Source organism: Coturnix japonica, chromosome 21 (assembly GCF_054131305.1).
Source record: "Coturnix japonica strain WE chromosome 21, WE-NBRP24, whole genome shotgun sequence".
Taxonomy (NCBI): domain Eukaryota; kingdom Metazoa; phylum Chordata; class Aves; order Galliformes; family Phasianidae; genus Coturnix; species Coturnix japonica.
In genome coordinates this window covers 3,931,067-3,948,326 of record NC_140683.1, presented here as the reverse complement: position 1 = coordinate 3,948,326, position 17,260 = coordinate 3,931,067, and the positions used below count along the sequence as shown (strand labels likewise).

The 17,260-nt window shown below is 42.4% G+C and overlaps 1 protein-coding gene across 7 annotated transcripts in view; it reads left to right on the top strand.

Annotated features, from left to right (window-relative positions):
- CRB2 (crumbs cell polarity complex component 2) overlaps nucleotides 1-17,260 on the top strand; it is a 67,367-nt gene that overhangs the window by 19,519 nt on the left and 30,588 nt on the right. For 3 of the 7 annotated variants that reach the window (XM_032448080.2, XM_015879029.3, XM_015879028.2), the window contains exon 1: nucleotides 9,013-9,256. The exons of 3 other annotated variants lie outside the window; for them this stretch is intronic. In XM_032448080.2, coding sequence (XP_032303971.2) covers nucleotides 9,184-9,256 — 73 coding nt within the window. In that variant the 5' untranslated portion in view covers nucleotides 9,013-9,183. Of the gene's footprint in view, nucleotides 1-9,012; nucleotides 9,257-17,260 lie in introns of those variants that run through there. One more of the 7 variants, XM_085521061.1, reaches the window with a different exon arrangement.

Here is a 17,260-nt window from a genome sequence, read left to right as displayed (position 1 = left end):
AACTGACATACTGACTGTGCGAAGTAATAGGAAAAGACAGGAGACAAAGTCCTCTGCAGGGCAGAATCAGCAGGTCATGGCTTTTACTGGCTTGTGTCATGGCAGGTTGTGTGCTTTAAAGTCGTGCAGAGAGGAAGAGCTGTGACTTTCACCATAGTTTTAACTACAGTGGAGACTTTGTGGTGGGAATACAAGGTGTCAACGTCATGATTTTAACAGAAATTGTCTGTAGAGCTCAGTGACTGAGGGGAGGTAAACAAGGAAAATGGGACTAGTGTACAGCTGCAGTGAAGTATTTAATAGCCAAGAATGAATTCACAATTTTAAAATTGTGTTTGTAGGACAGAACCTCTTACTGCACTTGATGAAAGAGAGGAGACTGTTCCAGGCAGAAAAACAATGTGCTGCCATTCCTGGTTTTCACCTTTGCATTTTGGTTTTAACTTTTTTCTTATTGATATATTATTGAAAGTTGTTTGCTATAGTCAGAGTGCTGGATCATTCACATAAGTGTGCACTTTTTGAGTGCTGCTTGGGGTTAAGGCTTTCTGACAAAAAAGCCCTCAAGGTAGTTGTTATTTCATTCAAGGTTTCAGAGAAGTCACAGTATGCCTTGGGTTACAGGAGGGAATGTTGTATAGCCCCTATAGTTGGTGGTGTTGCCAGTGGTCTTGTATCTTTTAAAACCAGATAAATCTGCAAAATCTCAGAAATACTGGGCACTGTGTAATGTTTAATCTTCATGTTATGTTGTCTGGTCTGCATAAAAGAAAACACAGAAGGAAAAAACCTGTGGTTTGACAAGCTTTGCAGAGAGAGGTAGAACTAGAATTGAAGATATTCTATTTAGTCTCATCTACCCCAATGGACAGTGATTTTATCTTTTTCTCGTAACACACACATCTAAAGAGATTTTCTGCTTGCTTCTCAGATTCCATTTTCTCCAGAGTCACAGCCCTCCTGACCTTTTAGAAGTGAGACTAGCAGAAATATGCAAAGTCCCTTGGTTTAGAGTCATGCATTAAAAAAAGATTTAGTATCAAATGGAGTTTACATTTTCAGCCAAAGGCTTTTTCTGAAAAGCATTGACAGGCTCTTACCAAACATCTGTGACTCACTGAATGTACAAGCTAGCAAAGCTAAAGATCCAGAGAGTGATCCAAATACCATGGAGTGAAATTAATTTTCTGCCACTGTTCTACTATAACAGGAAGCTCATCCCTCTATACTTTGGCTTGCTTTCTGGTTACAGATACTGAAAGGAAATTTTTCTGAAGTCAAGTCCTTTAATAGAAAGAGGAGGAGCTAAAGCTGAATTGGAAGCAGAGATTCATCCCAACCATATACTCAAACAGTATAGCCAGGCTGGTAGATTCACCCACTCCTAAAGCAAAGCAGAATTTAAACTGTCAGATTTGTGGCTTCCATCTCATAGGGCATTCAAGCACAATAAATTTTTCTGGCAAATTGGCCTTGGCATGGAATCTTCTTTAAATATACAAGATGCTGCTTCTTGCTGTGATAAATATAGGGGTGACTTAGTTGCAATGGAGTTTCTCAGGCATAAAATGGATAGTGTTCCAATGAGCTGTCAATTATCATGTTTCTTTCCAGAGATATATATCATTGGTGGATGGCAAGGCTGGACTGGCATCACACATCTGATTTAAAATATTAGAATGCTTTCCAGGTTTCTCGCCATAGTTCTTGGGAAGTTTCTGGATCCATCTTCTTACTTTGTATGCAGCATCAGAAGCTTTACATGTTTCTGGCCAAGAGAGCTGCCTTGGTGCTTATTCTTCCTCTTACTGAAGCACTTATACTCTTGGTGAAGCCACCATTGTGCTCTTACAAGGATTTACCAGTTCTCTGTTCCTGTGGCTTTGTTCAGAAATAGGTTGGAAAAGTAGAAAGCAGTTCCCCATGTGTTTGCTTTCATCTGCTGGCATCACTCAATACTGTAAGTTTCTGAGTCCTTGTGTGTATATGGGCTCTTCTGTCTCAGATGTGTTCTATTGCTGCTTCCGCTTTTTTTTCCCCCCCTAGAATCACAGAATTTCCCAGGTTGGAAAAGACATCGAAGATCATCAAGCCCAACCGCAGCACCTCAACTCCAACAATCCTCTGCTGAATCATATCTCTGAGCACCGCATCCAAGCAGCTCTTAAACACATCCAGGGATGGTGACTCAACCACGTCCCTGGGGAGCCCATTCCAGTGTTTAACTCCCCTTTCTGTAAAGAAGTGTTTCCTAGCATCTGACCTAACCTTACCTTGGCACAACTTGAGGTCATTTCCCCTCATCATGTCACCAGTGAGAAGAGACTTGCCCCGCTCTCACTGTAAGCACCTTTCAAATACTGGAAGAGAGCAGTAAGATCTCCCCTCAGCCTCCTTTTCCCCAGACCAAACAGCCCCAGCTCCCTCAGCCTCTCTCCATAGGGCTGATTTTCCAGGCCCTTCACAAACCTCGTTGCCCTTCTCTGGACCTGCTCCAGTAAGTCCATCACACAGTTGTTGTTTCAGACATATTGATGAACTCGTGTGCACATTCAGCTCACCAGTTAGCAAAGCTAAAGATTCAGATGCTTCTGTTGCAGATCAATATTACCTTTTAGCACAAGCTCAGCAGGAACTTGCTTTGCCTACTGCTGGAAGAAATGATGTAGAAAATGTGCACAAACCATGTTCCCTAAAAGAATTAATATAAACTAGAGCTTCCCTCAGGGCAGAGAAAAAAGTGCTGAAGTCCTAAAAGCTTCAACCTACCCTTGTCCAGGTACAAACAAGGCTACCTGCAAAAGGACTGAGGGGTTAGGCTTAATTAAGTGTGCAAGAATAACAGAATGAAGGTGCAGATGCATAAAAGCGAACCCCACATCTTTGTCATCCGGGAGAAAACTCTTCAGTATTTGGCAGGTTTGTGGTCTGCATCCATGTTATGTCTTACTGCCTGCTGTGGTGAACGTGCCCAGTTTTCTGTGGAGGCTTCATTACAGAGCCTGCTGTGTGCATGATGGCTGGGAGAGACCAGAGATTACTCCTGCTGTTTTGTGCAGTGTTCAGAGGTGGACTTTCCGTGGTACCATCACATACAGCATGTGATGGGACTCAGACTGGACTGTTTCAGAACACACTCACTGTGTGCTCACCTAGTGCAGCTCCATGTGTTTGTTATTTAGGTCCGGCTGGGGACATCTCCAAAATTCCCTTTTCTCCCCATTGCGTTGGCACACAGTGCTTTTTTTTCTGTTATTAGATGCTCCTTTCCCCTGGGCTGTGCTGCAGGGATCGCTTGTATGCTCCTTGCTTTGGCTTTGATGGCAGGCAGCGCTGGTTCTGCCTGAGCATTCAGCTTTTCCCCTGAAGCCTATTAAGCGCCCTAGGGATTAGCGTCGCTCCAGGGTTGCCAGCAATGCAGACACTTGCAAAAACACGCTAATTTAGAAGGTTGCCTCTCCGAGCTGGTTTTTGGCTTGTAGGTCAGAAATCTGCTCGGCACTGCCCCCGAGTGGCCCGGAAGCGTCTCTCTAAGTAGCACTCATCTGTAAATAGGGACACTTGTGAGCATTGGAGCGTACTGACAAAAAAGACCTCATAGTAAATATTCGGCACAGCTTCAAAAATCTCTTGGATTCAGGCAACGTCCTGGACACGTGCTGCCTCCTGCCGCAGCACTTTACTTGCTGAATCTTTAGCCCGGCACCTCTGACAGTCAGTTGAGCTGCTTCCTGTGAGTGCGGCTGCACAGAGAGGCCTCGTGCAGGGGGCTGGGTAACACTGGGGCAGCTGTGAGCAGGGAAAGAGGATCAAAAGGCCTCCGAGTTGACCTGCAGAGCTCCAGCAGAGCATCACGGACATCAAAGGCTGCATGCATTGGTTAGAGCCTGACTTCTGCAACTTCTCTTAGAGATAACTTGGCAGGAGCTTGGCTCCATCTTTACTGTGGCCTCATCTGTGTATGTTGTGATAGGGCTCATATGCTGGAGAAGAATCTATAAGGCTCTCTGCATGTACTGGATATTATTGTTATAGTTCTAGCTCTTTTCTGAGATGAGAGGTGTTGTAATGATCCGCACGTGGCCAATATTGCAATGCAGAGCAGATGATTTCTGACTTTAGGAAGTCTGCTTCAGTTTTGTCCTCTGGAATCCTAACTCCAGACCTATGGTCTGCAGGCAAAAAGGTGTCAGAATTTGCTGGTAACAGTGCTTAGAAGAAATTTGTTAAGGTGCCATTTTTCTTAAGGGGATTCGGTGTTGTCCCAGTTTCTCATTAAGATTCCGGAGACTTTTCCCCTTGTTTGAAGCTGTACCGCAGCCATGAGCTGTGTCCGCTCCAGGCAGCGAGAGCCGCGTGCCGCGCGGTGGCGCCGGATGGCCGGGATGTGCGGGGGGGGGCACCGCCAACCTCCCGTAACGTGTTTGCTGCGTTCAGCCTTTGCCCCACGGATAGTTCTGTGAAACTCCCATACATAAATATTTGCTCCACCTGTGTCTTCCTGGGCTGCTCTTCCTCCTTTACACTGTGTTTCTCTATGAAATAATGGTTGTGTTTCAGGAAATGGAGGCTGGGTCAGAATTCTGACCATCCCTCCATCCCTCATGTTTCTCTATTCAGTTGTTACACAGCAAGAAGTAGCAGCCTTTTTACTATGTCTTCTTATGTCTGCAGTTTATATGCTGTTGTCTAAGAATAACCACTGTCATACATTAGATACTGTGTAAAATTAAGTTTATTATGTCTAAAAAGTGTAATTCGGATGTACTGAGACTGAAAATGTGCGATTCTTATAGCAGCAGCTCTCAAGTTTTGACTTGCAGACAAAGCTTTTTCTTGGCTTGTCTGTCATGTGTGTGCACGGTGCAGTGGGCCTTGCAGTGCTCCGGGTGCTGCTTGGCACAGTGCTGCTGCATTTCAGGGTATTTCTAGTCGTGTTTGGTAGCACAGGTGATGCATAAAACATTTTCAATTCCTGTCCTCACATGCAATAGTCTTTGTGTGAATTTGTGCAGTGCAGAAGGGACATCTAGTGGCCAAGTGGAAAATTGCTGATGTGAATTGTAAGGGGAACTATCTTACAGGAGGAGACGTTGGGAGATTGGACTCCAGTGAGCCCTCAAGAATTACCTCATCTGTGTTACATCAAACTGTATTAGAACCTTTCAGTTTGTGAAATTGGCCTGTCTGTAGGCTTGGAATTCCAAAGCCTGAATTCTTTTTTAATATATCCTGCACTTTCCACTGTGATTGAAAGCAGAAGAGTTGGTTTGTTTGTTTATTCCTTTTCCTCACAGTTGTTCTGAGTGGAACTGGAAACTTCTTTCTTAGGTAGCTCAACGTGCCTAGTTGCAAGTCTGCAGTCACATGGAGTTGTGCCTAACAACACTCAGAGGAAAACAGGGGGGGAAGGAAGGAGGGGGGTGGAAATTTAATTTTGATTCTTTTGTGTTGTATTGTTCAGTTCAGAAAAGTAGAATATTTGTGTTTGGTGGTTCCAGAACTGTAGGGAGGGAGAGGTGAGGCCCTCTTGTACAGTATGTACACAGGCAGGAGGTGTGAACAACTGCATTCTTACCAGCTTCTGTCTGTGACACTGACTGACATACCACACAGTCTGTAATATTAGCATATTATTTAACACCTGTGTGAGGAAAAGCCGTGCAGTATGTGCAAGTATACATAGTTCTTAGAATTGAAAGCATTGACTTTCTAGTTAGGTACTTCACTGTGCAGTCCATTCTGAACTGTTCGTAGAAAAGCGAATAGGGTTGCTTTCCAGAAAGTCTACAGAGGAGTATAGAATGTAGAAAACAGGTTCTGCTGGGTACCCCAAACCTGCACCCTCCCTTTTCTGCTAATCCTGCTTGCCTGCTGCTGCCCCATTTTCATGGCATGCATTTCCGGCTTGCAAAGTTTCCTGCCTACCAGCTGAGAATAGAAGCCTCGCTGTTTTGCTGTCCTTAAGTCTCCGGTAATGAGTGTTACACAGACGAAAGCAGCTGTGTCCTTTGGCTCTAATTTTAATACTATGTTAAAGAACAGATTACAGTGACGTTGGACTTCAGCAGTGCAGAGGTAGCACAATCCACGGCCAGTTTGGGGAAGGCTTTAGCAAGGATGACTAAGGACTTGCAGCTTATTCTTTAGATAACAAATCCACCCAATTGTGCTCTTTCTTTGCAAATGTAGTCAAGCCTAACAAATCAGGGCCTTAGCAAAGTTGCATTAAGGTCCTTTAATTGGACTAAGCTGGTTAATACCCACATTGGTTTTTGTAAGCCCAGCACAGAAGAGGTCGGCCATTTATGCTGGCAAAATCCCATTCAATTGCAGTTGTGAATATTGAAAAATTAAATTTTAATACACTTGAATGAAGGTGCTGGATTAAGGTATTTTATTTACTATAATGAAAAAAGGCATCTTATAACCCATGCAGACTTCAGTAGCTTGAGCAAAGAGCGATGCTGAATGAACCTTAAGTCCCAGCAGGTTATGGAGGTGATATCAGGGGCTGTAGAGAATAAACCAACCCTTTTCAGGAGAATCATCCCCCCTAACACACTCTGTGCTGCAGAATTCACAATGTCTGGCAGCAGTACAAGCATGAGACTGTGACAACTCTGTCTGTGGAAGCCTTTAGCTGAGAGTTGCATTCTGCTGTGACTTCCCAGGTAGCTCAAATCCAAACCCTGTTGTGACAAATGCATGAAATAGTAGCATCAAAAATATTAGAGCATTCCTACAGGTGTAATATTATTGATAAAATGACCATATATACAATTTGGTTTGAACCCAACAATATTACAGTGGCTGACTAGATGAAGGCTCTGGAGTAAGAACTGCATGTTTGCATGGGAAGCTGCTGCATGAGACATTATCTCAAATGCACCCAGCCACCAGTAATGCTCCTTTTGGCCTTCTTAGTAGTTCAGCCTCAGCTAAACTGTTTGCTCTGTTCTGAGTCTTGCTAGCGTGTAACAGGTCTATGTCGGGGGTTGGAGGAAGAGTAGTGGTTTCTTCAAGTGTTAACTGTGCAGTGGATTCATGCGTATATGCTTTGATCTGGAAAAAGTGCAGTGTGAAAAATGAGAGCAGTGCAATTTACGCAGGTGAGGAAAAAAAAACTCTGAGCAGAAAGGTTCTGCATGTGTCAGTGCTTGGTTATGTCCCTGACAGCAAAATGAGAATCTGAAGGGAAAGAAATGAGTTCCAGATGGCTGAGGTAGCTGTAAAAAAACCTCAGTGAGGCTGATCTTGAGAAAACAGACTGGAGACACCAGAGATGGAGATGGGAGCAGAGTGGTCCAGATAAGGTTGATAACATGTGATATATCATCTCTGGAGCATTCCAAGTCAGCTAAGTGAGCCAAACCATTTGTGTCTGTGTTTTGGTAATAAAAATGTTCTTGCTGTTACTATCCTGCTCTCTGCACTGAAGGTAGAAACAACGTAGTAATAATCCATTTCACTACATTGGCCCATCATCCTGTCAGTGCTATAAGGATGTGCAGATGATATAAATTGCCCATTGCAGGATTGTTGTTGCTTTCATCAGGTTCTTACCAGGTGGTCGCCTTTTTAGGTGTTTTTTTTTGGTTTTTTTTTTTTTTCCTTGCTGGAAAACAGTCAGCAAACACGTAACAGCAAAAACACTGGGAAACCTCACACCTTAGTTTGAACCACTGCTGTAGTTTCACACTCACCTTTGTACTCTCATGTAAGACCCTAAGAGGGGCTTCTCCTGATTTTTAGCTACTTTTACTTTCAGTTTTAGCATTTAAATATATGGAGCACTGCCACCAACTTGGAAGTGTATTTATTCTGTCGCACATTACCCTGTGTTTTCAAGTTAAAATTGGGGAGATTTGTGTGAATTTGAGCTTATTTTGGGTGTTGTTAAACTCTTTACCTCTTCAAACCTTGTGGCTGGAGCCTATTTCTGGTATTCTCTATTTAATAGTCTGTGAGAAAGGGTTCATATTTTAGTATGTAACTTGTCTAAAATGTGGAACTGTGTTGTCATCAGTTTCACACTTGCTTTTGAAGTCTGGCACAGGTATTTATTGCTAAGAGTTTGGGAATGAAGGAATCTGATGAAGCTCCGGATTAGGTAAACAGTACAGGCTGGTCTGCGCCAATTCCCGCCCTCTTTTATTAAACTAGGAATTTGTATGGCATCTTACCTGCCTTCTATTTTTAATTGTCAGTGGAGGGGTGAGGCAATATACGTAATTCTCATTAGGGTTAATTTAATCCAATTGTGGTGTGGGTTTAGAGGTACTTAGCAGGTCACAATTGAGTGTGAGCTCTGTCTGTTTCCAGTGACTCCCATAAGGCAATGGATGCTGTCGATTTTTTCCACTTCTAAAAATAAGCACATCTAAGTGTGGAGGTGTGTTTTGCTGCTTGTGTTACTCAGGTGCTTCTGCTGATCTCTGCACTTGTTCCTTAATTAGTAAAAGAAGGTTTATCTGCCTGCTGTGAGTCTGTGTATCCTGTGGGTTCACACATCTCATGAGACAGCAGTGAAGGCTGATGTCTCTGCTCTTTGGAATGAATAGTGAGACTTGTCTTTTGACTTGACTTTGAACAAGTCATCTTTTCTTGGAAAAGTATTAAAGATCTTCACCTGGAATTCAAGTAGTGACTGTATAGAAACCTGAATCCTAGAGACAGTCCTCAGCCCTCCCTCCATCCTCACAACAGTTCTGAGCTCCAGTGGCAGCCATGGAGATACAAGGTTCCTTTCCCTGTGGAGGGAGCTCAAAAGGCAGGAAAAACACCCAGGAACCCTTTTTCTTTTTGCCTTATACCTTGACTCTCCCAGTTATCCAATTTCCTGCTACCTCCGACAGGCTGGGACTCTTTTCTGACTGGGGGCATGGATGAGCTTCAGCTGCCGTGCCTGTAAATCCGGCTTGTGCTGCCCTGTGCAGTTCAATCCATGTGATCCAGGCAGTATTTTCTCTGTGTTCCAGGAACATGAGTAAAGCATTTCAAAGTGAACAGGGACTCTGTCCACGGTGTTAGTGCTAGTCCCCAGTTCGGAAGGGTATGGAGTGGGTGCCTGGGGTGGAGAAAACTTTCTGAAATCCGTGATGTGGGGAGAGCTGGTAATCAGTAGCCTGCAACTGCTGTTTCTCCCCTGAGGTTTTTAGAACAGCCACTCTTAGACTTGTCATGGAATTAAAGAAAACTACATCCAGGTTATACAATGCTGCTCTCCTGATGCCACTTTTCCTCTTATTTTGGGGTAAGTTTTTGTCTTCTGTGCCTAATTCTTACCCAGCTAATATGCAGTAACTTTGGATCAAGTCTGTGATCTGCCCTTGTGTTGTAAAGGTAACCTGACAAAACGTCACCCTCACAATTAGATGAAGCCTGAAAATTTCTTATCAGGAAGATAAAAGGCATTCTGTTGTAGATAAGTTTTTCCCTTTACTTATTTCTTGTCTCCTTTTGTCATTCTCCCTGCGCACATGTGAATGAATTTATTCTCTAGAGCTGAAAGTGTGTGCACTTTCATGTAATTAAGTACTCAGCTGATATTTTCTCCTCTGAAAAGTTATGGATTTCACCACTGTGCCCGCACAGAAGAAATACAGAGCTTTATTCCAATTCTATATATTTTAGAGAGATGTCAAAGCAAAAGAGGATTGTATATAGGGAATATACTGGTGTGCTCAAGTGTCAGGCATCTGTGGTACAAAATGTGGAGGAAGAAAACAGCGCATGAGAATTCCCTTAGAAATTCTGAAGAAAGCACAAGAAGTGATGATGTAACAGTGCATGTTATACTGATTGGCTTTTATTCTTTTTTTCCCACATTGAAAGCTTATTTTATAGCCCGTAGCTTATTGAGGTTGTGCAAGTTCATGTGAATGTGTCTGTGCTTCAGAAGTCACCTTTGTATACAATTTGTTAGGCTCTATAAGAAAGAGATTTGTTTCTTCTGGAATAGGTGTCTGGTGATCTGCTGGGCCTAGACATCTGTTTTAGTCATCCGGGGATTATAAGGTCATGTCAGGAAAGTGTCTAACCTTTTACTGGAAAATATGATTGGGATTGAACTGGCCTCCCCCTGCTCTTCTCAGCACTGCGTGGCCAATACCTGTCTGTAAAATCCTGTTTGTTTGCCTCTCAACAGTAATGAGTGATGTGAAAAAGGAAAGGTAAAAAATATGGTCAGAGCGCCTTCTTGCTGCTGATACCTGCTGAACACTGTATTTGGGTTTTTCTCATGGCATTGGATGATGTTTATGTCCTTTTTGAGTGTTGGATAAGGTTTTCAGCTTTTCATTCCTCTCGGTCATTATTTTCTCCTGAAGCCTCCCTAGATTTACTTTGCTCTGGTCACGTCTGACTACTACTATGAAAGTCAGACTGGTTTTGGTTTTCACTTTTAGTCTGGATTCCTTTTTGTTTCCCTTGTACCAGCTTCTTTGTGTGGGCTCCAAGTGCCTGGAATTCCTCTGGCCACAGGGAAGCAGCAGGATTGTCTTTTGTATCTAGTAACCATAGCTACTGGTTTGAAGTGTGAAGCAATTACGGTGGTTTTGTATTGTGCAGAAGGAAGGCCCATTGCACCTACTGTATTGCTCAGTATGGGGCTGCTGGGAGCTGGCATGTTTCTGGGGCTTTGTGCTGTTTGATCATTGCACTCACAGCTTTTGGGTGAAACTCTTTTCTGGAACAGTCATTTACTGAGAATGTCCTTTTGGAGTGCAGGTGGGTGACACCTCTCAGTACAGCCAGGGAGGCTCAAGGAAAGCTGCTTTTCCATTCTCTACACCTTCTCCTATTTTGCAAGGGGAATTCTGCCGTATTGTAACTGTACTGAATGGTGGTATTTCTGTAGCGCCTGTAGCACTTTTAAAGCCATGAGGAAGGAGATGTTTTTCCATGCCCTTCTGAGGCATATGACTATTTTAGTTATTTTTAATTGGCTAGATAAGAATGTCGTTGAAGCACCGAGTGGCTTAAGTTATTGATTGAGAATGTGTTGATAAAATTCTGGTTGCCCAGATGGTCAATTGCAAGCTGTAACCATAAGAGCATTCTGCTTCCAGACCCACACTACCTCCACTTGTTTAAAATAAGCTCCTGAGGGAGTGGAACAGACTCTGCGTGTCATTCCAGTTTCACTGCAATTTTCTATGTAATGAACAGAATAGCTCTCAGCTTAATTTGTTGTGTTCTGAAGAACATAGTAGATTCTAGAGAACAAAACCAAGTGTCTGCTCATTCCTGTTTCCCCAGCAAGCACAGTAACTCACATACCTTTGGCCTGGAACATGCTTTGGATGCCTATTGGGAGAGCACGTGCAGACAAACCTTTTCTTGGGCTCACTGTCTGCTCTACTTGCAAGCTCCTGAGAATAGCTCACACACAGTTTAAATCACACACTCTCTTCTAAACCTGGGAACAAAGGAATATGAACTTTCCAACATTGTTGATTGTCAGCATATTGAAATAAGAATTGGAAATTAAACCTTATGACTCATTTTGGTTAACTGAGTACACAGGAAACCCCCGTCTCTGTATTTGATCTGTGGAAATGGCTGAGAGATCAGAGAATGTGTAAGCCATGAAGGTTAGTTAGCTTGGAGGAGTGTTTATCAAGGGGAAATAAAGGAGTGAGTTAAGAACAGACGATCAAAGGGTTACTGTGGCAATATATTCAATGGTATCATAAAACATTTATTTATAACTAGTGTCTTTCTCCAGGTGTTAGATGCAAGATAATAGAAGGTACATCTTCAGATGTGTGTTAAAACATTGAACAGATAATGAAAAATATCTAGCTGGCTATTTGTTCTGTGTTAAGAGTAAATTTAATTCCCTGAAGTGGTACTTCTTACTAATGCTGTTAATGCCTCAGGCCATAGTATTGGCACTGATGCTGCTCACTGTTTGGCACCTTTCAGCAATTCACTGGGTAAGCTGGGTGGGAGAGAGGCAGGAATCAGTATGCTGCTTCTTTGATGGGGGAAATATTATTAATTTCATGAAGATCTAGTGGTCGAGGCCTTTATGAATTCTTTGTGAATACTTTTTGCTAATAGTCTTTGTGCATATCTGCCACGAAAAAGCTTTGCCATACCAAAAACTTAGCATGTAAATGTTGTGTGGAACCTGCTGGTCTCCAGTAACACAGAAAAACAATGCATGAAGTAGGCTGACGATTTAGGAACACCCCATAATATAGTTTGTATTGAGACTAGCAACATTGTCCTGTGTTGAGAGTTACATGGGGCTTGTAAGGATGCATTAAGTGCCTGCTCATAGTCCTTATGTGTTCCCTGTAAAGGTATACTGAAGATACTTCATAAGGAAGGGTTGGGTTTCATTCAGATATTACATTCCATAGCAGATGCACTGTCCTTCTGAAGTTAGCAAGGGTCGAGGAAGAAAGGGAACACAATGCAAAAGCCCCTTTTCAGGCTTGCCCAGGCCTTGTTTCTGTTGAGAATCTGGGAACAGGTCTCAGCGTGCACCCTGCCACTAATCCTTTACACTGACCAGGACAGGGAAAGATCAGCAGAGGTCAGCAGGGATTTGCTAATATAAGCACACGCATTCCTGTTGTCATGGAAACGTAACTCTTTCTGTTCCTTTTTTATTCCCTGATTTCTAAATTCCTTGTTGCTTGAGGTGGAGGAGTTCCCCTTCTGCCCTTGGTATCTTTCCCAAGCAGGAAACGTGCTGGGGTGAGCACTGCATTGGGCTGAGCTTTTGGGCCTATGCAGTTTAGACTCTGAGGATTCCTCTAGCTCAGTTACTGTGGTGCAGTTAGGGGCTGCTGTTCAGAAGCCTCTTTTCTCCCCACTTGGTTGTAACTTGTCTTTGTCAAGTTGTTATAGCAAGCAGGGCTGCCGAAATATACCTGAAGGAAACCCCTTTCTTCTCGAGTCTGCCATAAATTTTCATCAAAGATGATAATCATCAAGGGTAAGATGTAAAATATCCTGAAAGTCAAAGAACTTAACAGGGCAAATCCTTGCACAAAACATACTTAATGCATAATGGATGAATAATAATTTCAGAAACATAAATTACAACTTGTAGGCAATAAGCAGTCTTTTCCCAAAGTATATCATTAAAATAATAGAGGAGACTGCGTCTAAATCCTGTCTGGTAGAACTTGCTTAATAGAAAACAAAAGTGCTAATTGAGGAGATGAAGCCTATAATCTCTTTTCTCCTCCTTTTGGGACTCCTTCACATAAATAGGTCCTTGAGGATCATGGTGTGCGTTCTTCAGCTGTACTTGGTTTCAGAGTTGGGGAAATGCTTTTGGTTAGACAAGTAGCCTGGTTACCTGTTAAAAGCTCTGCAGCTTCAGTCTGACATTTTACATCCCACTTTTCATCTGGGTGATGTGAATTGTACTGGCTTTCTGGGAGAGAAAAGCTGAGGTGGATGAGAACAATTGGACCCGTCTAGATTCTTATCTTTTTGTCTCAGACAGCTTTGCCTTCAGGCTGATCCAAAGACAGGAAGGACAGGTCCTTCTGTCTTTGGTGTTCCTGTAGTCTGGGTAAAATGCCCATCACATAGGGCTGTAGGGACTGCCTCCTCCTGCTCAGCATTTTCTGCTTCCTGAAATGATTCAGGGAGATCAGAGAAGCAGGTGAATGTTCAGATCCTGGAAGTACTGAAAATGTGTGTGAATCCAGAAATAGGAAACAAAATATGCCCTTTTCTGTGATCATTTCTCCTGTTGCTCAGCAGTTCTAATAACTATGTCATGTGCAGAAATAAAATGCTGTCGAGAGGGGAAAAATCCAACTGTATAATTCCCTAATTCACTAATACCTCGAAAGAATTAGATTTGAATAATTTAATCTTACAGAACTGGTGAGAGTATACACTTGTATCTATTTCAAAGGTTGGACAGTCTGATACAGAAAATTAAATTGACTTGCCTAAGCTCACATTATGTTTTTGCCACATCAGGAAATAATTCTCTGGTATCCTGACTCTTGCAGCATTTGTGTCTATGATTAAGGATACTTTAATGAGAGATTATAATCAGGAGAAAGAGACAAGATGAGAATGTACCATGCGTGCTGTGCACATGTGTGAGCAGGTGTTCAGAGAGGAAGATCTTCAGTAGTTACTGCTGATTCTGATCATCATTTTTTTGGTGTGTATTGAGAAAATATTGTCTTATTTGAATGAGGCTTAAAAAATCTTTTGGGGAAAAAAAGCAGTCACAACATTGGTCTTGCATCAGCGCTGTCCTTCAGTGAGAAGGAAGCAAGGTAATCTCTGGGCTAATCTCAACACCACGCATGCCACTTCCCTCTTGGAATTTTAAGTGGCCTCTAGGGCACCTTTAAGGTAGTCAGTTATCAGTGAGTATGGTCGGTGACAATTAAGGGGTGCCTTGTGAAGCAACAGCTTGAACTGCTAAAATTAAAGTGAAAGAAAAAGGATTTTTTTTTTCCTTTTTTTTCATGAAGGTGTGGTACTGACCATCTGCCATGAGGCCAGGTGTGTCCCCAGCCCATAAGCATCCAACATCTGTCATAGTTTCCACAGGCCTTCAAAAACCAAACTTGTGAAAAGCAAAACCTGAAGATACAAGGCAGTGAGTAACACATCACGAGCTGTGAATACATCCTGTGTATTGTCTTAGCAACTCTTGTTTGGAATGGAGGGGGGAATCAGAAAGAACTGATTTCAGTGCTGTGGGACAGTTACCACAGAGGTTTCAAAACATGTAAGACAACAGAATAAACAAAGCTGCAGTTGTGGTGTTTCTTTTAACTAAAAGGATGGCAGCCTTGAAGGGCAGCTTCCTCCCACAGTCTCTGAGTTCTCGCAGCTCTTTGGCATTGCAGGGCGCCTTGTCCTGGCACACTGAAGCGAGAGATTCCTCTGGACTCTCAGGGGAGAGATGGTGAACTCCTGCAGGGGTCTCAGGCTGCCCGCTGTCTTGTTAATTTCTTGCTTCTCATTTTATTGATATATACCTGGCTGTTGTAATTGCCATTTGACAAGAACATTTATTCAAGTATTTTATCAAGTATAAATTGATTGAAGTCAATTATTAAAACAAAGCCTGGCAAAAAAAACAACTAATTTGCCTTAAAGTTATAGAAAAGGTCACAAACTCCATGTTTTAGGGAGAACCTTTGTTCTAAACTTTGTTTCTAAAGTGTAAAACCAGACCTATCCCAAGAAGCTCAAGGAATGCTTTATATCTGACTGTTGGCCTTTGAAGTCCCTCCTAATCCAACCCTTAATGCCTGGAACGTGTTCTTCAAAGAAACTGTAGTCTTCTCCAGTTTCATTTCAGAGTAGGATTGCAGGACAGCATTACAGCTTTTTTTTTTTTTCATGTTTTTTCACTTAAAATTGTCACTGATTTGTGTTATTCCTGTGAAAGGTAAAGGAGAAATCCTGAATGTCTTTGTTGATCCAGAACCAACAGCTTCTATGGAAAGTTATGAACTTTCCTTTTGGTGGCTACTCTCATAAAACAGCCTGGTCTGAATTGCCTGTTTTTGTGTCAGTGTGTTGTGTAGCAGGAAAGGCTAATTTTTTTTGTTGTGCTTATTAGCATCAGGTGCATGTTCATATCATATATGATTCACATTTATATGGTAATCTATTCCAAAATTGAGAGGAATCACAGTATGTCCTGGAGCAGATTGATGGAAATATCAAAAACAGAGCTAAAAAAAAATAAAATAGAATTCATACATGTTCTTTCTCAGACTTGATGGTAGCCTGCGTTTCTGGTAACGATGTAGGTTATTTTGCACGCAGTGTGTTTGGCTTTCTGCCGATGTCACCAGTGTTTTACAGACTTCTTAGTGCTGAGACTCCTTTTCTGAGATCACTTCATAGTAAATTCTGTTGAGGATTAATGTCTCATTTGTGGCAAATCGTTTAGCCAAAACTTATAGCATTGCCACTGAATGAGTACTGGGACTACGCTGTGTTTACCTGGGAACATGTTTTGTCCAGGGGAAATACTGCAGTTTAATTAGTATGTGTGGCATATTCTTGGAGTTAGTGTTGTTAGTGCCCCTGCAGCCTCTACTGGGCAGGGGAAATGCATGGTTAACTATCTGCAAGCTACAGTTCAATTAATAATTTGAAGTGATATTGATACCATTATATTTCACGTGACATAAAGTTGCAGTTTCCTCAGCTTGCTTCATCCATGTCCTGTGAGCAATTCTGCTTCAGGATCTCAGCTAATGTTGCCTGGGCATCCCTACCAGCGGCCAACTGCTTGGTTCTCCTGGGCACTTAAGGCTTTGAGGTCTCTCCTCAAAGCCTTCTTCTTGCTTTGAGAAATTTACTGTCTCTAGTAATGACCTTTCTCATTGCCTAGCATCAGTCTGTTAAGGGAAAAGGTTAATTGACGCACACAGGTAATGTGCATCTTTTGATGTGGGAAGGTTCCAGTGTTATGCTTGAAGCAGCTCCAGCGGAAGAGCTCTCACAGGGAGTGGAAAGGAGCCTTTGCTAATGACCTGTTTGATTTTAAATTCCAAGAGGTGCAGCATTTCCTGTAATGACCACTGCCTTGTTCAGCAAGAGCTGAGACCAGTTGGGAAGTAGTGAAGAGGGGTTTTGCTTTCAACTTGGCTCTGCCTTCAGCGTATCCGACTGCCTCTTCTGCCTGAGGCCAAGAATGCTTTAAATTTACAATTAGAAGATAAAATACAGAAAGCAGGAGAAAGAAATTTTGTTAACCATTGAGACCCGTGGCAAACGGAATCAGAATCTGTGGATCGATATGGTAACGTACACTGGTTATTAATAACTGATCCTGAAAATGGGAACATTTTTCTCCACAGTGAGGTCTCAGGTCCTATTGATGTCATCACTTTTAGACCTAATTCAAGTAACGTTTGGTCACAGGAAGAAGCTAAATCTAATAGAGTAGTAATGCAAGAAATGACTTTATGCCATCCTGTGCATAACTGATTCTGTTGTTCTGTCTGGTTATGAATATACATAACAAGGTAGCTTCTGCTGTTGGTAACAGTAGTGACCTTTGAGGAGACTGGGATTTTACCTGTTAATTTGCTACCATTATTTGGTAATCCAAGAGGGCCTTCTGACTCTTAAAGAAACTTCACATTTGCTTAACTTGGTATCTGCACAGTTCAGCCCCTTTGTATCTGACTAAATGTTTTGGATGTCATGGGCAAGACTTAATGACTAATACATGTCATTGAGCAATGCAGTCATACGATGAACCAAATTAGAGTAGGTGCAGGAAGGTGTA